Source organism: Nipponia nippon, unplaced genomic scaffold (assembly GCF_047370975.1).
Source record: "Nipponia nippon isolate SJK-2023a ecotype South Korea unplaced genomic scaffold, ASM4737097v1 scaffold_64, whole genome shotgun sequence".
Taxonomy (NCBI): Eukaryota; Metazoa; Chordata; class Aves; order Pelecaniformes; family Threskiornithidae; genus Nipponia; species Nipponia nippon.
In genome coordinates, this window is record NW_028262385.1 from 274,768 (window position 1) to 297,518 (window position 22,751).

Sequence of the window (22,751 nt, forward strand, 5' to 3'; positions counted from 1 at the left end):
GGGTCTTTTCATGCAGATGTGTCCATGGGAACAAGTGTTCCAGCTTTCCTCTAACCTGTGGGGCTGTGGGCAATGAGGTCTATGGGGCTGGAGAATAAGCTGGTTTTCCCTTAATCAGATGGTATCGTTAGGACACTTGCCTGTGTCCTTGAGAAGCTCTGCTTGAGAAGCTTTGTCCTTTCAAGCTGAGATGTCCATTGAGAATGCAAACCTGTCCCCTAGCACCCTTTTGTTATCTGAAAGCCCCATGCAGAAGTGTAGAGATGCTACAATGGAGGAAATGCTGTTGGGGTGGTGAAATGAGCCCTGTGTGTCCTGGGCTAGAAGTGGGGTGCTGAGACCCTGAGAAAGGGTGAGACATTTAGTGGTCTGTGGGGGATATTTCTGTTCTCAGCAAAGTCTGGTTGTTTTTCAGGGTAGCAAAACAGTGGGATCACCCTCCCTCTCATGGAGAACAAGCCCACGGCAACTGAGAACAAGACAGAGAGACAGATCAGCTCCCCTCCTTCTACACTAAGCCCCAGGCAATCCTTTTGATATCAGGACTCGCTCTGTTCTCCCTGAGTGCAGAAGAAATGCTGAAGTTTTCTGAAATCCAAGAAAACTGCCCAGGTGAGATGGGGGTGGAGCATTAAAATCCCCAAACCTCCCAAAGTGCCTTCTGTTATCCCCTTTCCTTAGCACTGGGAGTGCAGATGCTGACAGGCCCTTCTGCATTAGGACCAGTTTCATCTGACAAAGTCGAACACCAGGACTGGCCCCTGCCCCACCGTTCCCATGAACCCACTGCTGCAGAGCAGGGCTGACTCCTCAGCAGCCAGCGGGCAGAGGCCCTGCTCCTCACAACACACTCAGCCAGAGCTGCAGCCACAGAGCTGAAGGAAGGTCTCCTGGAAAAGGAGTAAGTGGGGGGGTGGGGGATGGGGCAGAGTGTGTCAGAGTGAGGGTCTAAAAGAAAGCTTTGATTTTGCTCAGAGACATTTCCTCATCATTAACCCTTCCCGTAGGAACAGGACCCCATGCCCAGAGGCAGCAACCATCCAACACAAGCTCCATCACCCAGTTCTTCCTCCTGCAATTCACAGACACACGAGAGCTGCAGCTCTTGCACTTCTGGCTCTTCCTGGGCATCTACCTGGCTGCCCTCCTGGGCAACGGCCTCATCATCACTGCCATAGCCTGCGACCACCGCCTCCACACCCCCATGTACTTCTTCCTCCTCAACCTCTCCCTCATCGACCTGGGTTCCATCTCCACCACTGTCCCCAAAGCCGTGGCCAATTCCCTCTGGAACACCAGGGACATCTCCTACACAGGATGTGCTGTCCAGCTTTTTCTCTTTGCCTTCTTGGTAGGAGCAGAGTACTGTCTTCTCACCATCATGGCCTATGACCGCTATGTTGCCATCTGCAAACCCCTGCACTATGGGACCCTCCTGGGCAGCAGAGCTTGTGTCCACATGGCAGCAGCTGCCTGGGGCAGTGCTTTTTTCAATTCTCTCCTGCACACTGCCAATACATTTTCACTACCTCTCTGCCAAGGCAATGCTGTGGACCAGTTCTTCTGTGAAATCCCCCACATCCTCAAGCTCTCCTGCTCACACTCCTACCTCAGGGAGGCTGGTCTTCTTGTTGTTAGCGTCTTTGTGGGCTTTGTGTGCTTTGTTTTCATTGTGCTGTCCTATGTGCAGATCTTCAGGGCCGTGCTGAGGATCCCCTCACAGCAGGAACGCCACAAAGCCTTTTCCACATGCCTCCCTCACCTGGCCGTGGTCTCCCTGTTTGTCAGCACTGCTGTGTTTGCTTACCTGAAGCCCCTCTCCATCTCCTCTCCATCCCTGAATCTGGTGGTGGCAGTTCTGTACTCGGTGGTGCCTCCAGCAGTGAACCCCCTCATCTACAGCATGAGGAACCAGGAGCTCAAGGAGGCACTGAAGAAGCTCATTCAATCCGTTGTCTTTCAGCAGCAATAAGCTGCCCATGTCTCTTCACCAGTGATTTCCAATGTATCTGGGGAACCTCCTGTGCTTTGGGCATTTTATCTGTGATAATTCTCTTTCTCCAGGAATGTCTGCATGCAGTCCACTTCTCCAGATGCATGAAGCCAGTCTGTCTGACCCAAAGGTCTTTGCACATGTGCCTGGGTCAATGGTACAGTGGCCTCCCATGTCACATCTCTGTAATAAAAGGAGATTTCCTCAGTGCCGGTGTCTGGAGGTTGGGCTCTTTTTCCAAAGCTGAGGTCTGGAACAGGCTGAAGGGATTGCCCCCACAAGGCCGTGCTGCTGTTCTGGTGTTCTCCATGGGCTGAGGGCAGTAGGGCTCAGGGCAATGTGTTAGGGCATGGGACTGGAGGGAGCTTTCACTGGTGGCCTCCCTATTTGGCCACTCTTCACAGGTTTATGGCTGAGTTTTTCTGCATGGCCATTTTTGCCTCCTCCTGATGGACTCAGGGCCTGCACTGGGGGAATGGCCAGCCCTGCTCGACCTCTCTCCTTGTCCAGACCCTGGCAGACCCTGGGTCAGGGGTGTCTATGAAACCCTACATGGGGTGCGGATAGGGCTGGTTAGGTTCCAGGACCTGGGGGAGGCTGTGTCAAGTAGGAGGAACAGAAGGGGGACAGGGCACAAGCGATGTTGTCCTGGTTTCAGCTGGGATAGAGTTAATTTTCTTCTTAAAAGCTGGTATAGTGCTGTGTTTTGGGTTTAGGGTGAGAACAATGTTGAGAACACACTGATGTTTTGGTTCCTGCTAAGTAGTGCTAAGTCGTTGCTAAGTAGTGCTCACACTGGTCAAGGGCTTTTCAGCTTCCCATGCTCTGCCGGATGCGTAAGAAGCTGGGAGGGGGCACAGCCAGGACAGCTGACCCAGACTGGCCAAAGGGCTGTTCCATACCCCATGACATCATGCTCAGTATAGAAGCTGGGGGAAGAAGAAGGAAGGGGGGGATGTTCGGCGTGATGGCATTTGTCTTCCCAAGTATCCATTACACGTGATGGAGCCCTGCTTTCCTGGGAATGGCTGAACACCTGCTTGCCGATGGGAAGGAGTCAATGAATTTCTTGCTTTGCTCTGCTTCTGCGTGCGGCTTTTGCTTTACCTATTAAACTGTTCTGTTTTATTGTACTTCAATTATTAAACTGTATCTTATCTCCCTGCACGGGCTCAGGGGAGGGCCCGTGGTGACACCCAACACCTAGCGCAGAGGGACTGAGGTGGTGCCTGTGGGCTGACAGTGGGGCAGAGTGTGACAGATGCGCTCAACCCCTTGACTGGACTGTTTTGGTTTCCCAAGTAACCGTTATGCATGATGGAGCCCTGGTTTCCTGGGAATGGCTGAACACCTGCCTGACGATGGGAGGTAGTGAATGAATTCATTGCTTTGCTTTGCTTGTGTGCGCGGCTTTGGCTTCACCTATTAAACTGTCTTTTTCTCAAGCCACAAGTTTTCTCACTTTTACTCTTCTGATTCTCTCCCCCATCCACCGGGGGGGAGTGAGTGAGTGGCTGCGTGGTGCAGGGCCCTTGTTAGCCTGTGGGCTCCTCACATTCACCTTTTCCTCTGGGACTCCTCCTTGGATGGTCACTCATTTTATGAGATGCCACTCACTGCCCACCCAGACTCACACACTGTCCCTGGAGATCCCCTGAGCTCTCCTGGCAGCTCTCAGTTCCTCTTCAGGATGGCATCTGCCATCAGCCCCACTGCAGGTGGGACAGCACCAGGCAGATATGTCAAAGACCGGTTGCTCTTTCAGGGGACATATGCAACCAAGAAGGGAGGTCTTCATCCATGCCTTGGTCCCTAACACATCACCGTGGCACTCTCAGATTGTCACCCTGAATCCATCAAGAAGCCCAGAAGAGCAAAAGTCCTTTTGAAGGGAGAACCCTATTGGGTGTATTCCTGACAGCAGCTTTGGAAGAGGCGCCCAGCCTTCTGGCCCTGTCCTGAGGAGCCCCTTTGGTTATGAGGGTGCTTGCATGGAGACCAGCTCTGATAGAGTGGTTCACGTGGCCTGCTCCTGCCCTCAGCCACAGGGATGCCACCATACAGATAACAGGACTGTCACAAGTTGCACGAGACCTTAGGGGCAGCAGAAATAAAAGGGCACAGCAGAACAGTGTGGAATTGAGGAGAGACCAGCACTGAAAAAGCCACGCCCTGCTGCTGTCCTTGGCCATGGCTCCAGGAAAGCAGCAGCCCCAACACAGAGGCAGTAGAGGGATAGTGCCCACCAGGGCTGCTCCTCTGTGAGGCAGCTGGGCATTTGTCCCCTGAACCCCTCCTGCAGGCTGGGGCTGTTCCCCCAGCTCCAGAGGAGATGTGAAGAGATGGGAGCTGAGACAAATAATTTTCTACTGGTTTCTTTATTGAGTTTATCTAAATGGGGAGCCTGGATCCATAGGTACATGAGGACTTTGGGTCAAGAAAAGGCAGGTAGGAGGCCAAGAATAATATTATCACAGGTATGAACAAAAAAACAACCCCCCAAATATCCCACAAAGGAAAAATACGTATGAAGAAAAGTTAGTCCAGGCTATTCCTGTGATACTGTGGGAGCCCGAGTGGGACAATGGGCACCTTCTTAATATGAAGTAGCTTGTAATCGAATAGTTTCCACACTGCATCCTTCATTTCCTTGTTCCTCACTGCTGGAGGCACCACCGCGTACAGAACTGCCACCACCAGATCCAGGGATGGGGAGGAGACGGAGGGGGGCTTCAGGTAGGCAAACATGCCAGTGCTGACAAACAGGGAGACCACGGCCAGGTGACGGAGGCATGTGGAAAAGGCTTTGTGGCGTCCCTGCTGTGAGGGGATCCTCAGCACAGCCCTGAAGATCTGCACATAGGACACCACAATGAAAACAAAACACCCAAATGCTAACAAAGAACTTAAAATAAGGAGCCCGGCTTCCCTGAGGTAGGAGTGTGAGCAGGAGAGCTTGAGGATGTGGGGGATTTCACAGAAGAACTGGTCCACAACATTGCCTTGGCAGAGAGGTAGGGAAAATGTATTGACAGTGTGCAGGAGAGCATTGAGAAAAGCACTGCCCCTGGCAGCTGCTGCCATGTGGACACAAGCTCTGCTGCCCAGGAGGGTCCCGTAGTGCAGGGGTTTGCAGATGGCAGCAAAACGGTCATAGGCCATGACAGTGAGAAGGGCACACTCTGCTCCAAGGAAGAAGAAAAGCAGAAAGAGCTGGGCAGCACATCCCAAGTACGAGATGTCCCTGGTGTCCCAGAGGGAATTGGCCATGGCTTTGGGGACAGTGGTGGAGATGCAGCCCATGTCAAGAACAGAGAGGTTGAGGAGGAAGAAGTACATGGGTGTGTGGAAGTGGTGGTCACAGGCTACAGCAGTGATGATGAGGCCGTTGCCCAGGAGGGCAGCCAGGTAGATGCCCAGGAAGAGCCAGAAGTGCAAGAGCTGCAGCTCCCGTGTGTCCGCGAATGCCAGGAGGAGGAAGTGGGTGACAGAGCTGCTGTTGGACATTTGCTGTTTCTTGACATGGGGGCACTACTCCAAAAATGAAAGGACAGGTTAAAATCAAGACAGACTCCTCTGAGCAAAACCACTCCAGTTTTCATCGCAATACCCTCCAAGTGAAGTGCGTTTCCTTTCTCTGGTCTGCGCTGGCTGAGTGTGGTGTACCGAGCAGGACCTCTGCTCATGTGCTGCTGAGGAGTCAGCTTTGCTCTGCTGCAGTGGCTGCATGGGAGCAGTTTGTGACAGCTCCATTGCTCTCAAGGGATGTCAGACGTAATCAGCTGTTAACGGAAAAGTTCAATATCTGCACTCATGACTCCGAAGAGTGTGGGCTGCAGAAAAGAGGCTTAGCAAGTCTTTATAATAATTTTGTTTGTGGTTTTTATTTTCCACCATCACAACCAGTGGGTATCCTATTTAGGGATAGAAATCCTCAGTTTTATGACTGAAAATGTAAGAGTCTTGAGACAGGACATACAAAAGGGCTCAGATATTTGTAGCTTAGTGCAGAGTCAGGAGAGCTGCAGTGTTACAGAATCATGGAATCATAGAATCATTTAAGTTGCAAAAGATCTTTAAGATCATCGAGTCCAACCGTTAATGTAGCACTGCCAAGTCCACCACTAAGCCATGTTCCTAAGCACCACGTCCACGTGTCGTTTAAATACTTCCAGGGATGGGGACTCAACCACTTCCCTGGGCAGCCTGTTCCACTGCTTGACAACCCTTTTGGTGAAGAAATCTTTCCTAATAGCCAATCTAAACCATTTCCTCTTGTCCTATCGCTTGTTACTTGGGAGAAGAGACCAACTCCCACCTCACTACAGCCTCCTTTCAGGTGGTTGCAGAGAGCAATAAGGTCTCCCCTCAGCCTCCTCTTCTCCAGGCTGAGCACCCCCAGCTCCCTCAGCCACTCCTCATAAGACTTGTGCTCCAGCCCCTTCACCAGCTTTGTTGCCCTTCTCTGGCCACGCTCCAGCACCTCGATGTCCTTCTTGTAGTGAGGGACCCAACACTGAACACAGGATTTGAGGTGCAGCCTCACCAGTGCCCAGTACAGGGGAACCATCATTTCCCTAGTCCTGCTGGCCACACTATTCTTGATACAGGCCAGGATGCCATTGTCCCTCTTGGCCACCTGGGCACACTGCCAGCTCATATTCAGCCGGCTGTCTACCAACACCCCCAGGTCCTTTTCTGCCAGACAGCTCTCCAGCCACTCTTCCCCCAGCCTGTAGCGTTGCATGGGGTTGTTGTGACCCAAGTGCAGGACCCAGCACTGAGCCTTGTTGAACCTCCTACAGCTGGCCTCGGCCCATCGATCCAGCCTGTCCAGATCCCTCTGTAGGGCCTTTCTGCCCTCCAGCAGATCAACACTCCTGCCCAACTTGGTGTCATTGGCAAACTTACTGAGGGTGCACTCGATCCCCTCATCCAGATTATTGATAAAGATACTAAGCAGAAGTAGGCCCAATACTGAGCCCTGGGGAACACCGCTTGTGACCGGCCACCAACTGGATTGAACTCCCTTCACCACCGCTCTTGGACCTCATCATCCAGCCAGTTTTTTACACAGCAAAGAGTACTTGGGCCCAAGCCATGAGCCGCTAGTTTCTCCAGGAGAATGCTGTGGGAAAAAGTGTCAAAGGCTTTACTGAAGTCCAAGTAGACAACACCCACAGCCTTTCCCTCATGCACTAAGCAGGTCATCTTGTCATAGAAGGAGATCAGGTTGGTCAAGCAGGACCTGCCTTTCATAAACCCATGCTGACTGGGCCCGATCCCCTGGTTGTCCTATACGTGCCGCATGATGGCACTCAGGATGATCTGGTCCATAACCTTCCCTGGCCCCGCTGTCAGACTGACAGGCCTGTAGTTCCCCACATCCTCCTTCTGGCCCTTCTTGAAGATGGGCATCATATTTGCTAACCTCCAGTCGACTGGCACCTCCCCACTTAGCCAGGACTGCTCATAAATGATTGGAAGTGGCTTTGTGAGCACTTCTGCCAGCTCCCTCCGTACCCTCGCGTGGATCCCATCTGGCCCCATAGACTTTGTGTGTGTCTACATGGTGTAGCAGGCCGCTGACAATTTCCCCTTCCATTATGGAGGCTTCATTCTGCTCCCCATCCCTGTCTTCCAGCTCAGGGGGCTGGGTACCCCGAGAACAACTGGTCTGACTATTAAAGACTGAGGCAAAGAAGGCATTGAGTACCTCAGCATTTTCCTCATCCTTTGTCACTATCCAATAAAGGCCTTCTGTTTGTTGCTAATGTATTTATAGGAACATTTTTTTACTGCCTTTTACGGCAGTAGCCAGATTAAGTTCTAGTTGGGCTTTGGCCCTTCTAATTTTCTCCCTGTGTAACCTCACAACATCCTTGTAGTCCTCCTGAGTTGCCTGCCCCTTCTTCCACAGATCACAACTCTCCTTTTATTCCTGAGTGCCAGCCAAATCTCTCTGAGCTCTGAGCTCTCTCTGCCCACCAGTCTTTTTTCCCATCTGTGCTGCCCTTTCACTTGTGCTGCCTTGAAGATGACTTCACACACAAATTTCTCTTTAAAAACCCCAAGCAACTGAACTTGGATGGCAGCAGGGGAGCACTGGTTCAATGGGCAGATCTGTAATCTCTGTCCCAGCCCAGAGATGGAGTTGCGATGAAGAGAGCAGGACAGGACCCCTCACAGAGAGGAGCAAAGGACCCTGAGAGGAGAGCGCCAAGCCCCAAGGAAAGGCTCAGCACTCCCTAGGATCCTACAGGAGAGCTGTGCCTTTCTCGGGGCAGCTCACAAGCCCAGCAGGAGGGGCAAAGCAGAGAGTCAGGGGTCCCGAAGATGACATGTTCTGAAGAGAGAGCCCGAGCACCACCCAGCAGACAATGCCCAGAAGACATCTACAGTGAAAGACAAGAGAGCTGCCGGAGAGCACCTTCCCCCACTGCTTGTTTGCAGTTTCCCCCCACCCCTTACCCCTGTGTCTGCTGCCTGGAGCTGTCCCTGCCAGGAGCTGTTTCTCTGGCCCCAAGCCTCCTCCCTGCCAGTGCTCACAGAGCCCATCCCACCCACTGTGTGCTCACCTCTGCTCTGCAGACACCTCCCAGCAGCAGGGCACTGCCCAGGGGCCTCTCTGTGTGTGCAGGCTCTGATGGGAACCTCAGACCAAACCTGATGAGGCTGGAAAAGTGATACTGATGCTGTCTGTAAGCCACGGTATGTTGACTTCCGATACTGCCTGGTTTATTTACTTTGAAGAGTAAAAGAGTTGCAATTTCAGTACCTCCTCCAGAACTGAGAGATGAATTTCTGTGCCCCATTGCCCACCCAGACAACCCAGAGTAGAAGATTGAAAGAACAGGATCCTTCCCTTTTGGGTAGCCCCTGTCTTGCTCTGCTTCTTGGAAAGTCTTCTCCTGGGAATGCCCTGTAGTGATCTGCTGCTGTGAGCAGCCCTGACCTACGCAGCGCCCACTCGAGAGCAGGACCCTGCCCTGCCAGGGGTCGCTCCTTCCACCCACAGCTTCTCCCCGCATCGCTGTGGGGAGCTCCCTGGGCAGGCTGAGTGCTGACCCTGGCAGGCGGCTGAGTCCCTGCCCCAGCACACAGCCCCTGGGGTGCAGGGACCCTGCTCTGAAGGACGGCCCTGGGCACCCCTGGCTGAACACCCATATGCACACCTCCACAACCATCCCCGGGAGAAGGCAGCTGTCATGTTCTGTCCCTCTGATGGTGCAGCAGGGAAGCTGTGCTCTGCAGCACATCCTTCTCCTCTACATTAGAGAAACTAAGAGAGTAATACTGACAGATCCCATAGGCTGTGGGATGTGCCAGCTTTTGATGATCTCCCCAGGAACTGAAGCTGCATTGCCCTACACCCAGAGACTTACCACATAGAGGGCTGTGAAGATTTCTCCTCCGGTGAGCTCTCCTCCCACTCCCAACTGCCTTTAAGCTCTCTCAGCCTCGCAGATCTCCTCTCACTGCCTGCAGGCAGTGCCCTCAGCCCTGCTGCCCTTTGCAGAGGAGCTGCTCCTGGGCAGAGCTGTCTCTCTGCAGTGCTGCCCACTTGCCAGCAGCTTCCTCCATGCCAGGAGCCCAGCCCAGCTCAGCAGCAGAGGCCCAGCCCAAGGCACCACTTTCTCTGCCCCTCTGGGCTCCCTCCAGGTGTCCCTGGGGCTGCAGGGGAACCTGCTGGGAAACAGGCTGAAGGCATCTCTGATGTTCCCTCCCTCAGCTGGGAACTGACACTGCTTTCCACCAGTGTCATTTCTCCCATCTAAAGAAGAGTTAGGTCCAAGAATCACCTTATCATTGTCCCATCTTCAGGCAGGACACCCAGGCAAGGACAGGGAATGACCTCATTTACCATTGCTGAGGGAAGGGATTCAGCCCCCATTCATGTCTGTACTCCTCAGTTTCCCCCATGCACAGCAGAAACCCACAGGAGGTGGGATTCCTCTTGCCTCAGTTCAGGTGTGCACACAATAGGCACCTGCATGTGAGCTCCTTGGCTCAGCTCCCATGCTCATGAATGGAGATGGAGGCCAGGACTGAGGTGTTCAGATGCAAAGATCTGGTGACCCCTGAAGTTCCAGAGGTGCTCCAAGGTACGTGGAGCCAGCTGCAAGCCCTCGTGGAGCAATGCTGAGAGACAGGGCAGCATCTGGGGACATCTTCTTGGAGGCTGGTGGGGAATCTTTGGCCAAATGAAATGACATCAGATGCCCCCTTTTAGGATGATAGAACCTGTCTCTATTTGTTACCTTCTGGGCAGCCTATGAAGGGATTCATCTGCTGAAATGACATCATGTACCATAGGCAGAGCTAAGTTTCCCACTGTCTTTTCATCAGCCACGTTTACTGGATCTCCATTGACTCTAATGATGGTGGTGTCAAGAACATTCTCACATTGCCTGATCAAATTCAGGGCAGTTATTCTGTGTAATGCCAATTCCAGGCCCGTAATGTCATGTGAGGTGCCAAGGCTCTGACACGCAGCCACAGGCATTTGGCAGGGACAGCGATGGTCCTGTACAGGAAAGCCATCCCCATTCAGAGTGAGCATGTGTCAGACACCTGGCAGCATCGCAGGCAGATTCGGTGCCTTGGAGCAAGGAACTGATTGCAAGCTCTGCAGTGGGGCAAGGCCTGTCCCTTCTCTATCCAGTGGATGTAGGGCAGTCCATGACTAGGAGAAACATCACTTTGAGGGTCTCCGTGCATGTGCCTACCCTTTCAAACTTCTTTTTTTACTCTCCATCAACCTTTACTCACCCCCCAGGAAAACACAGTCAAGGAACAGACAAACCATTTTCACAGCCGGCCTGTCAGTAGCACCTTGTCATTCCTGGAGACCAGCTTCACCTCCACCAAAGGTCCTAAGGGGCAGCACAGACACCACTGACAAATAACCTGCTTCCTGCCAGGGCTGCCCTTCCCAGCCCTGGTTCTCTCTGTCCTTGCAGTCTGCTCACTCTCTTAGCATTCAGTTTCAGCTTTGTTTCCATCTGCCAACCCCTCTGGCATGTCTCTGCTCTGAAGCCAAGCCTTTGCCCACATGGGGTCCTGGACACTTGGTGCCAGGTTTCCCTAAGACAAGTCAGAGCTTGGCCTGGTGCTACAGCTGAGTGCTACAGCCCAAACGGGCACCGATGCCCTCAGCCAGGGGCATAGGCAGGACGAGCTGGAGCCTGTGCTTTTTGACATCGATGGACTAACTGCCAAGGCATGGTGGGACAAGTCACGCAGCTTGGGGTGCTGTGATGGATGGCTCCAGACTTTTCAGGACAGACAGCCTGGAAGGATCAGGAGTTGGGTTTCCTCAAAGTGAAGAAGCTGCTTGGATGTCTGGACCTCCTTACTGGGGCAAGTGAAAAACTGGCTGAGCCCTGGTGAGTGAGGGTCAGAGGAGGCGCCAGTGAAGTTGTGACATTGTGGTGGGAGACAAGGAACCCTCAGTCAGGGTGAGAAAGTGGGCATAGTCATAGACTCATAGAATCATAGAAACATTTAGATTGGAAAAAGCCTGTAAGATCATCGAGTCTGACCATCAACTTAACGCTGCCAAGTCCACTGCTAAACCACGTCCCTAAGCACCGCACGTCTTTTAAATATCTCCATGGATTAGGACTCAGCAGCTTCCCTGGGCAGCCTGTTCCAATGCCTGACAACTCTTTTGGTGTAGAAATTTTACCTAATATCCAATCTAAATCTCCCCTGGTGCAACTTGAGGCCACTTCTTCTTGTCCTATCGCTTGCTACTTGGGAGAAGAGACCGATAGGCACCGCAAGGAAGTCTCTGGATGTAGAAGCCTGGGCCTCACTGGGGTCTTTAATGACGTTGGCATTTCCTGGAAGAGGAACACAGCAGCATGCAAACATCCCAGGAGGTCTCTGGATGGTCTTGGGAGAACTTGTTAGCACAGTTGCTAACACACTTGAAACTTGAAAGTCAATTCAAGACCATCGTAATAAGCTGTTACTACTTCAGGGACAGCTAAAGAAGGAGCAAAGCTAATATGGGACCACTGCTAAAGAGCAGGTAGAGAAAGATCTGAGATATTTTGTGTGCTCTTTGTCTCCGTTATCACCAGCAAGATCTCCCAGGCCTTTGTGCCTCAAGGCAGGACTCTAGAGGAAAACAGCCAAGAGTGGAGAGGAAGCAAATCAGGGGCTACTGGAGCAAACTCAAATGTTACCGGTGAAAAGGGACTGGACGTATAAACTTGTATTTACAGAGAGGGAGAGAAAGCGTCACCAGCTTGCTGGTCCATGTCCATGGCCCATGAAACAAGAATGAGAATTTACAGACCAGCGTCCAAGTTATGAAAATGAAGACTTCTTACACACTCAGTACACCGAGGTCTTTCCTGCATATGTTTCAACTTCTGCCTAACATCTCCCTCCAGGGGTTGATGCAGTTGCCCACACAGAGGCGTCCACTGCCTCCAAGATCCCCGGGTGTAGCTGAGGCCCCCACCTGGGACTGGGCAATGTGACCCAGAGCTGACAGGAGCCTTTCTGGAGCAGGAGCTGGTGGTCAGGCAGGGTGGGCCAGAGCATCTCAGTGAGACAACTGATTTCTCTCCTTTGAGTAGACAGGGAAGCCTGGAGAATTGCACACAAGCTGTCCAGCGCTGGAGGAGAATGAGAAATGAGTGGGTCTAGATACTGCAGAGTCTACTTGAAGATGCTCCTGTAACCCAGATATGTTGGGGTTAGTGCAGATTTGACTATTCAAAAAGAGAGCATTTCATTCACTTTGTGTCTTTGCTTCCCTCTGTGAATCGATGGAGCTTGGGACTTCAGTGTGTGGCTCGCTGTGAGCAAATATGGACAAACAAAATGCAGGGCAAGAAGTGCTTCAGGGGGTTTTAGGATCTGTGCTTGACACAAAAATGTGTTTTCTGTTGACCTAAGGCCATCCGCTGTCAAAAGAGGCCTTCAGGGGAGGTATTGTGGACTTAATTTAAAGCAGAAGAGTGTATTTTCTTTTTTACTGAACCATGTCTTCCTTTGGTTTTGTTTTTTCTTTCAATTAAGAAACATGTTTTGTGTCTGTGTGCAGCTTGTTGTCCAAGTAAAACAGGTGGAAACTGGTGCGAATGGGCTGAAACATGCAGCTACAGACTTGAGTGGAGAAAGCTCAGGTTGGAACAAGGCTGCTGTAAGTCCCGGGTGGTCGATGAGAGAAAGGTGGGGATTGGGGCTCAGGACAAAGACTGCCCATAGAGTGTGTGACAGAAAGGGTCGTGACTTCCCTACATATTCCGCCTCCATTTGGAGATGTTGGGTTTCAATACCATTTGGAGATTGCTGATAACACTTAATGTGTAAGCAGACAAATGAAGAAAAGCGGAAGAAAAAGAAATCCTTTCTTATTGTTTTTGATTGCTGAAATATTTTCACTTCTGAAATCTCTCCAATCAACCCGATAAGAACTGAGGAATTAAGGAAATATGCCCAGAGACTTGGCTTGTTGGGGCGTTTTGCGTGCTCATGAGCCTCTGGTGCTAAGTTCCTCAACTGCAGATACTGAAAGTGGACTGAACTGGCCTCTGCAGAAGCAAAAGTCAGCAGCAAACCTCCAAGTTTCTGAGGGTGCGAGTGGGCTCCACTGAGGGCCATCACTGAAGAGACCATGGAAGGAATGAGCAGACAAAGCTGCCATCCCTTGGGGCTGAAATCAAATGTGAAAATCAAAAGTGGAGGTTGCTGTGAAAGCCTTTGCTGTGTCTCATCAAGCAGGCTGTCCAAGCGCTGAGCCCCATACCCTAGGAATGGGGATCCTTTCCCTCACGGGATGCTCAGGGCTGTTCCTGGGAGCAGTGAGATGCGGGGGGGTGTGCCGCCAAGTGCAGGACAGCAGTAGGACTCCTCCCAGGCTCTAGGGAGGGTGGGTGAGGAGGCAAGAAAGTGCTGGGGCTGTAAGGAGCTGGTGTCTTCTCAGGAACTACAGTGGAAGAGACAGCAACCATAGTCAAAAGGACAAGGATTTCAGTTCTGTTGTGGGGTCTGACCCCCCACAAAGGGGCCATCCCCACCACAGGCTGTCCTACACTGGCCTCTTTCCCTGCAGATTTTAACCACCAGCCCTGCTTCCCCACCTCACTCTGACCCATGATGTCCCAGGCTTTACTGATGACTTTCTGTCCTCACTGATCATGTCTTCAAGCACAAAACCGTAGTTTTCTGAGGTTTGCCAATGGATCTGAGTTCCCCATAACTTGTGCAGCTTCTTCCAAAGCCCTGCTAATGCTCCTCAAGCACCCAAGATGTCCCAGCTCCAAGACTCACTTGAATCCTCTCTTTATCTTCATATCCCAGCACTGAACTGCACATCCTCCTCCTTCTTCTGCCTCAGAGTCAAAACTCAACCTGTTTCACCTCAGCCCAGGAGGGTTTTCCATCCTCCAGGCTCATGGATGTTTCCTGAGGTCCAGAAAAGTATGGGGAGGGAAAGAGGGAAGGAGAGCAAGGTCAGCTCCTGGGGCATGACAGAGCACAGCCACTCCCAGCAGCAGCCATTCCCTGTCTCCTAAGCTGAGCCATGGCTGCAAACATCTGTATCATCCCTGATTTGCACAGGAGGGGCCTTCCTTCCTGCCATCTTCCTGGGACAAACATTCTCCTCGCCTCCTCTGCCAACAGACATCAACTGCTTTCCATTTCTGGGCTCAGACATGGTTTAAGGATTCGCTAAATCCATCAGCCATCACCTTCTTTCTCCCTGACATTCCCTACGCTCTCTACCAGACCCACACACGGCCAATCACTGCTGCTCAGGGCCACTCACACTTCAGAAGAATCCTTGAGCTTCCTGGATCTTCCTGGTGCTTGTTACAATCGTCCTGGTTTCCGCCAGAGCTCACGGTGAGCTTTCTTGTCCATAACAGGGCTTTTATGACCACCTCTTCTGAAACGGGTGGTTTTTTCTGTAGTCACAGAAAAGCACCAGCTACATCCAAAGAGATGCTGAGTGAAGTGCCAGTAAGAACCTGATGAGCAACCCCCATGGCTGTGGCTTCCTGGCAGGGCGTCTGTCCTGAGAAGGGGATCCAGCCTCTGCCACTCTCTGCTGAGGGAAACCAGCAGTGTCCATCTATATCTATTCTATATCTATTCTAGATACTGAAATTCTTAGAGAAATCTCACAGACACCTGAAGGATTATTGAAGGATTCTTGACAGAGGCCATACCAGATTTGCATCTCAGGCCAAGGGAAGGATGGTTTGGGCACTGTCCTGGGATTTTGGAAACTGAAACGTCTCCCCTCTCCCCAGCATCCTGCCCTCCTCAGTGAGCAGTGTGAGAAACTCTGCCAACTAGGTCTGATCTTAGAGTTGTGTGGGTAACTTCTGTCTAACTGCAGGCAACGTTGTCCTGCCAGCTCAGGGTTTGAGTTGAAACCATTTCAGTTCACATGACCTCCATCTTCCCTCTGACACTGGCTGCTGTGTGACACAACTGTCCCGGCTCTCCCGGCAGAATGGGCAAAAGTTTGATGCCCGAACTCGAACATCTCCCCGTGCTGGAAACGTGAATGCAGCAGGCTCAAGCCATGAAACTGAGCTTCCCATAGGACCAAATCATGAGAACATCCCACAGGCTGTGGGACTTTCTCTTTACTGACAGAGAATTTGTGAGTTCGGGCAATACAGCTTCACCTATTTGTACCTCTCTCACAAGACACTGAAAGAGAAGGCACACTTCTCTGGACAAAATGCTGAGGTGTTCCCAGGAATCTCAGGAGGCATGGCACACCGATTCCTGGGTTCAGGGAGCTGGTCCAGTGCCTCATCTCCATTGCTGCAATGGTGGCATCGATGCCTGGCTCATGTGCAGACTGCGTACAGGGATGTTGACATTCATTGAGCAACCTGCTTGGACCTCAGAGCTGGCCCTGCTTGGAACCAAAGGAAGGACTAGAGACCTCCTGCGTACAGAACAATTCCCCCCTGAATTGTCCCAGGAGCCAGTGCTGGGGAGACCCTCACTTCCAGCTGAATCCTTTCTCCTGGGGCACACTGCAAGGCGCAAGTGCGTGGAACAGATGGTGGGAAAAGGGACTACAGGGGTGTCCGGTCCAGGCTCCCACCAAAGGGTGGGGAATCACCAAATGCGGGTCAGGTTGGCTGTGACTTTGCAGAGCTGAAAGCTGAAAACCTCCAAAGATGGAGATCACAGAGAGGCTCTGGGTGTCCTGCTGCAGTGCAGCATCACCCTCCTAGTCAGTTTTTCCCGAGGCCCAGTCTGAAGACCCCGGGAAGAAGCCTGTGGCTGTGGTCTCTGCCATACCATCTGCCATCGCAGAAGAGCTTGGCTCCACCACCTCTCCAGGCAGGTGTCACCTGCTTTTAGGCTGCCCTGTGCCTCCCCGTCAGCAGACTAAAGAGGCCCAGTTGCCTCAGCCTCTCCACACAGCTCATGTGCTTTAGGCTCCGAAGCCCATCGTAACAGACTTCCTCTGGGCCTTCTCCAGTTTCTCCATGCTCTTTTCAAAATGGAAACCCATGGGCTCGTATGGCGTCCATCATAACTCCCATGCCCTTCTCCTCAGAACAATCCTCAGCCAGTCAGGTCCCAGCCTGTCCTGATGCACGAGGTTATTCTGCCCCCAGTGCAGACCTTGCCCTCTTTGCGTTGTAAAACTTCAGGAGGTTTCTGTTGGCCAAGTCCCTACGTGTGTTGAGGTCCCTCTGGACTGAAACTCCGACACATCAGCATTTGAGGTTTGTGGGCCAGTGTCTCAAACAAGATAACACTATGGGGAATTGCAGGACACTACAAGTACAGAAAGAGAATGACATACTTAATGGAGTTGCTACCCAAGGTTGAAAATGACCACAGCAACCATCTCACAAATGCCAAAAGAGGGCACAAAACAAGAAATGCATGGCCAATGGGGGAAGGTTTAATAGGGCAGGCTGTTCTTTTTATGGCGTATTAGGATAGTAAAAGAGAAGCACTTGTAATTTCAAGGAATGAAAAGAGAAGCAAAGGATGCTGTTGACCTTCTTTGCTGATGGCTCCTGTTTTGCCTAATGAAATCCAAGGACCACCAGAGCCTTCCCCACAGAGCTGCTGCCCAGCCACACAGCCCCTGGCCTCTGTCATTGCATGGGATTAGTGAGCCTCAAGGCAGGGCTTGAAATTTGTCTTTATTGGACATCATGATGTTCCTTTTTGCCCATCAGTCTGGCCTGTCTTTGTGCTTTGGGATGGGAGGTCTGCTCTCCTCAATAAGGTGTCATCTACAAATGCTATGAAAAAGCACTCTCTCACCTCCTCCAGGTCTTTAAACACATTGTAAACAGGGCAGGTGGCAGGACAGACCCCTGCAGGACCCTACTAGCTAGGTGCCTCCAGGCAGAGTACCTCGCATTGACTACATCCCTCTGAGCCCGACCACCCATCTGTTTATTTACCTGTCTATTTATCCAGCCAGGCAGACCAGAATATCCTAGCTTGGGCACAAGAATATTGGGAGGGTGAGGGGGGTGATGTTGAAAACTTGACTGACTTCCAGGTTAAAAAACAACCACTGCTCTCCCCGCATCCAGCAATCCTCTCCTTTCAGCACAGAAAGCAAAAAAGACAGTGAGAGACAAGCTGCCCTGGGTAAATCCTTCTCTTTCAGACACCCAGAAACAGGATCCGAGTGAACATGACCTGGGGCACAGCCATTTGCTCCTCTGCACATCCTTTGGGCATTTTGAAAGGCGCATGCAACGTTTGCACTTTCCCCATCGTCAGGGAGTTCCCCCAGTCTCCATGACCTTTGAAAGATGATGGAGTGGCTTCACTGTGACATTGGCCTGCTCACTCAGCTCCCTGCAATGGTGCCCCTCCTGTCCCATACACTGGGAAGGATGGAGTTTGCTCACGTCATCCCTGACTTGATCCCCGACTTGATCCCCATCCACTGGTAGCTGATCTCCAGAGTCCTGCCCTGGATGCCTGGGAGACCTTGCTGGGGAAGTCTGAGGCAAAGAGGACACCGAGAATCTCAGATCTATCTGCACCTGCTCTTCCTAAATTCAGCAGTGGCCACACAGGATCTTTGTTTCTTCTTTAACTGTTCCTGAAACACTCATTATTCAATTGCCTTTCAGGTTTAGACTGAGTTTTGATCTGGACCCTTGCTGTGCTTGGAGGATGCTGTCCTTGAAGAGCAGCTGTCCTGAGCTCTGCCACCATGTCACAGCTCTGTCTGCTCAGGAACAGCTCCAGCTCCTCGGGCCTGTGCCCCTGGCTGAGGGTGCTGCTGCACATTTGGGCTGAAGCACTGCAGCTGTGCAACCAGGCAAGCTCATATTTGCAATAAGAAAATCTGGTACCAAGTCTCAAAGACCTCATGGCTGCAAAGGCTTTGCTTCAGAGCAGAAAGGTGGCATGGACAAGAGAGAGCTGCATGTCTTTCTAAACCCATGTCTAAAGACCCAGCATGATATGCCTCATTGATTGAATTGAAGATAAGTCCCCCTGGCTTGAAGAAATTAGATCTTTCCTTGTAGCTTTCCTGGGTGTCCTGCCTAATGATGGGACAAAAAAGGGGATTCTCATGCCGACATCTTTTCGTGATAGGGGAAATGACACTGCTGGAAGTAAGTGTCTCTCTGCAGCTGAGGGAGGGAACATGAGTGATGCCTTCAGCCTGTTTCCCAGCAGGTTCTCCTGCAGCCCCAGGGACACCTGGAGGGAGCCCAGAGGGGCAGAGAAAGTGGTGCCTTGGGCTGGGCCTCTGCTGCTGAGCTGGGCTGGGCTCCTGGGATGGAGGGAGCTGCTGGCAAGTGGGCAGCACTGCAGAGAGACAGCTCTGCCCAGGAGCAGCTCCTCTGCAAAGGGCAGCAGGGCTGAGGGCACTGCCTGCAGGCACTGAGGGGAGATCAGAGAAGTAAGAGGGATGTTACTGGCTGCATGAGGTGGGATGATGCTGAGACCTCACTGGAGGAGAAATCTTCACAGCGCTTAACACAGTAAGTGTCTGGCAGTAGGGAAATGCACATGAGTGTCTTGGAGGTGTCTTCTAGACATGGCACACCATGCTGCAGACAGCAATTGGCAGGATGGCTCTCAGGAACATGCTCCAAAAGAGGGATACCCTGCCACACTGTCAGAGGACAGGACATGATGGGTGCCTTCTCTCGGCTGCAGGGGTGTGATGCTGGGGCCCAGGGCTGTCCTTCAGAGAAGGGTCCCTGCACCCCATGACACTGTGTCCTGGGGCAGGGACTCTGCTGCCTGCCAGCGTCAGCATTCAGCCAGACCACAGAGCTCCCCATGGTTCTGCAGGGAGAAGCTGTGAGTGGAAAGAGTGATCCCCAGCAAGGCAGGGTCCTTCGGCTGTTGAGACGCTGCTGTGTGGGTCAGGGCAGCTCAGACTTCTAAATGACCCTGAGGACATTTGCAGAGGGTCATTCTAAAGATGGATGTCAAGGTAGGGGATTACATGAAAGGGAAGGTGTTTGTGCGTTGAGTATTCTCCTCTTGGTTGGCTGGGAGGGCAGTGAGAGATGGGAATTTATTTCTCTGCTCTCGAAGAGGCAATGAGACTCCAGTTCTCATCAGGACTTGCCTGAGCTGCTCCTTAGCCCCTGCACACCCAGAGATGCCCCTGGGCAGTGCCCTGCTGCCAGGAGGTGCCTGCAGGGCAGAGCGGAGAACACAGCAGGTGGGATGGGCTCTGTGAGCACAGAGAGGGAGGAGACGTGGGAACAGAGAAAGAGGTTGTGGCCAAGAAGAGGTCCAGGCAGCAGAGCCATGGGCAGGAAGGAAGGGAGACAGATGTGGGGAGTGAGCATTCAAGCGCAGCTCAGACACCAACGCTGCGTGTGCTGTCATGCACATATGGCCATGGAGGAAAAGCATCCAGCTCGCACCCTGTTCACCTGTGCGGCTCTGGGTACTGCAGTGTGTGTGGCTGGCACTCATCTCACCCTCCCTTCAGGACGTAACAAATTCAGGAGAGTTGACTCTGTCCTTGGGAGGTCCTGCTGGGCTGCAGGCTGCCCTCCCGTAGGGCACAGCTCTCCCAGGGCATCTCTCTGTTTTGCTGGAGCCCCATGGAGAAGACACCTTGGTGCTAAGGCCACTGAAATGCTGCTGGGTGGCTGCATGTGGGCAGCTGTCATGAGCCCTCTGTGTCCCTGGTTGGGAGGACAGAGCTGAGATCCTCCTCAGGTGCGATGAGATGGGGTGAGGGGTTTGCAGATGTGCACTTGCAAACTGGATTCCTCTGCTCCCAGCACTGGCCTCTTTCTTTTGGGGGGAACACCTGAGTGCGATAGTCCTCCAGCTGGAAGAGCTGCCAGCACAGGGCAGCTGAGAGCAGGGCTGATGGACAGAGCGGCTGTCCTCACTCTGCACTAAGGGGCAGTCGCTGTGCCCAAGCTCAGCACCCACAAGGTTTCCCTTGCAGTGCAGCAGAAATGCCAGGCATTGCTGCATTCCAACCACTGCTCAGCTGTGCTGGGGCAACTAGAGCAGAAGGCACAACCCAAACTGCCCACAGCTCTGCTCTGCAGTCAGGTGAATTGGGAGCCACAATGCTGAAAAGCTCTTTGATATCACAACTGGATTTAATCTGAGATCACCCCGTGTACCTGTTTACCTACTGGTGTAGGGCAGGACTTAGTCCTGCAGAGCCCCCAGCAGAGCCTGCTGCTCCCTGGGGCACCCTCAGCCAGCACCAACCAGAGCTCACCAAAGCTCTTCCCGAAAAGTGAAAGGCAGTTTGGAGGGGCTTCTATAAGAAAGTGAGTAGATTTTTCTCAAAGCAGTCAGCCCTAACTTCTCCCTTCCTTTACCTCCTTGAACAGATCCTCATGAGCAGATGGACACAATGTCCAACAGCAGCTCCATCACCTACTTCCTCCTCCTGGCATTCACAGACACAAGGGAGCTGCAGCTCTTGCACTTCTGGCTCTTCCTGGGCATCTACCTGGCTGCCCTCCTGGGCAATGGCCTCATCACCACTGCCGTAGTCTGCGACCACCGCCTCCACACCCTCATGTACTTCTTCCTCCTCAACCTCTCTGTTCTTGACCTGGGCTCCATATCCACCACTGTCCTCAAAGCCATGGCCAATTCCATCTGGAACACCAGGGACATCTCCTACATGGGATGTGCTGCCCAGCTCTTTCTGTTTCTCTTTCTGATGTCAGCAGAATTGTATTTTCTCACCATCATGGCCTATGACCGCTACGTTGCCATCTGCCAGCCCCTGCACTACGGGACCCTCCTGGGCAGCAGAGCTTGTGTCCACATGGCAGCAGCTGCCTGGGCCACTGGGTTTCTCAATGCTCTCCTTCACACTGTCAATACATTTTCCATACCCCTCTGTCGAGGCAACGCTGTGGACCAGTTCTTCTGTGAAATCCCCCACATCCTCAAGCTCTCCTGCTCACACTCCTACCTCAGGGAAGTTGGGCTTATTGTGGTTGGTGTCTTTGCGGTCTTCGGGTGTTTTGTTTTCATTGTGGTGTCCTATGTGCAGATCTTCAGGGCCGTGCTGAGGATCCACTCTGAGCAGGGATGCCACAAAGCCTTTTCCACGTGCCTCCCTCACCTGGCCGTGGTTTCCCTCTTTCTCAGCAGTTCAGTGTTTGCCTACCCGAAGCCCCCTTCCATCTCCTCCCCATCCCTGGATCTGGTGGTGGCAGTTCTGTACTCAGTGGTGCCTCCAGCAGTGAACCCCCTCATCTACAGCATGAAGAACAAGGAGATCAAGGATGCCTTGTGGAAAGTGATCCAATGGGTGCTGTTTCACTGAGAATAACCCTCTTCCCCTCCTCTGCATGTTTCCCAGAGTTTATCTTATGCCACAATTCTGCTTTTTTCTCCTGTGATAATTCTACTTAGAGATAATTCACTGGGTTTATACTCCTTCTGTGGGGGTTTGATCCTGTTGTGTCTGACCCTCGCACAACACTGTGTCACATGTGGCCCATCACATTGTAGCTCTTCAATAAAAGGGAGCCTCCTGGCTGCAGTGCCTGAAGGCTGGGCTCTTCTTCCAAAGTTCCTTCCAGGAAAACGTCCAAGGAATTGGTCTTTTGAAGTTTCTATTCTCCTTTTGTTCTCAGTGGTTTTGGGGTTAAGCGCATGGTAACCTTGTGTTCCACTGGACCACGTGTTCTGTTTTTAAAGGCTCTCTTCTTGGTGTCTAATGGCAGTGGAGATGGTCTATCAGCTCCCCATTCTTTCCCCAGGTTGTTTCTTGTATGACAGGACACATGGCATGTACCAGACTCTCTAGAAAATACTTTGGAGAAGTCAGGAGAGGAGAGGATGGGGACTCCCCACGTGCCCTGGGGCATCCAGCACTCCCAGTGCAGAGCCAGGTGTCATGGTGAAGGAAGCAAGGCATCCAAGGTGCAGAAGAGAGGGTCATGGTCTGTGCCATGTGCCCTGAACACCCCAGGGAAGCTGCCCCAGGAAATTTGTCCCAGACCAGTCCCACACACTGGCCATTTCCATCTCTGTCCATACAGCCCTGCCCTGAGGAGGGACCTTTGCTGCATGGTCACCCCCATCCTCCTATGGGGCTCAGTGATACCTAATGCCACTGTCATAATTAATAAAAAGGGAAGCATTTTCTGATTGGACAGTCAGGACTCACCAAATCTCACAGCTCTTAACACAGTTGGCCTCTCAGCCAAGCCCGTTCTCAGACAGCTCCAGCTAGGTCAGCTGCTCATGGCCTTGTCAGGACAAATATTGAACATTTCCATTGAATGAGATCCCAAGTCAGGGGATT

At 52.3% G+C, this 22,751-nt stretch overlaps 1 protein-coding gene and 1 pseudogene across 1 annotated transcript; both read left to right on the top strand.

The window, feature by feature from the left end:
* The first annotated feature begins 1,381 nt into the window (after positions 1-1,381).
* Positions 1,382-1,997, top strand: LOC148051198 (olfactory receptor 14J1-like; annotated as a pseudogene).
* Positions 1,998-20,834: 18,837 nt separating this feature from the next.
* Positions 20,835-21,764, top strand: LOC148051199 (olfactory receptor 14A16-like). Its single transcript, XM_087738316.1, has one exon. It carries the CDS (start codon positions 20,835-20,837, stop codon positions 21,762-21,764), a length of 930 nt encoding a protein of 309 aa, XP_087594442.1.
* The last annotated feature ends 987 nt before the right edge of the window (positions 21,765-22,751 follow it).

Bases quoted from the DNA above. Each gene is read 5' to 3' on its own strand.
- LOC148051199 (XM_087738316.1), top strand. From the start codon at position 20,835: ATGTCCAACAGCAGCTCCATCACCTACTTCCTCCTCCTGGCATTCACA.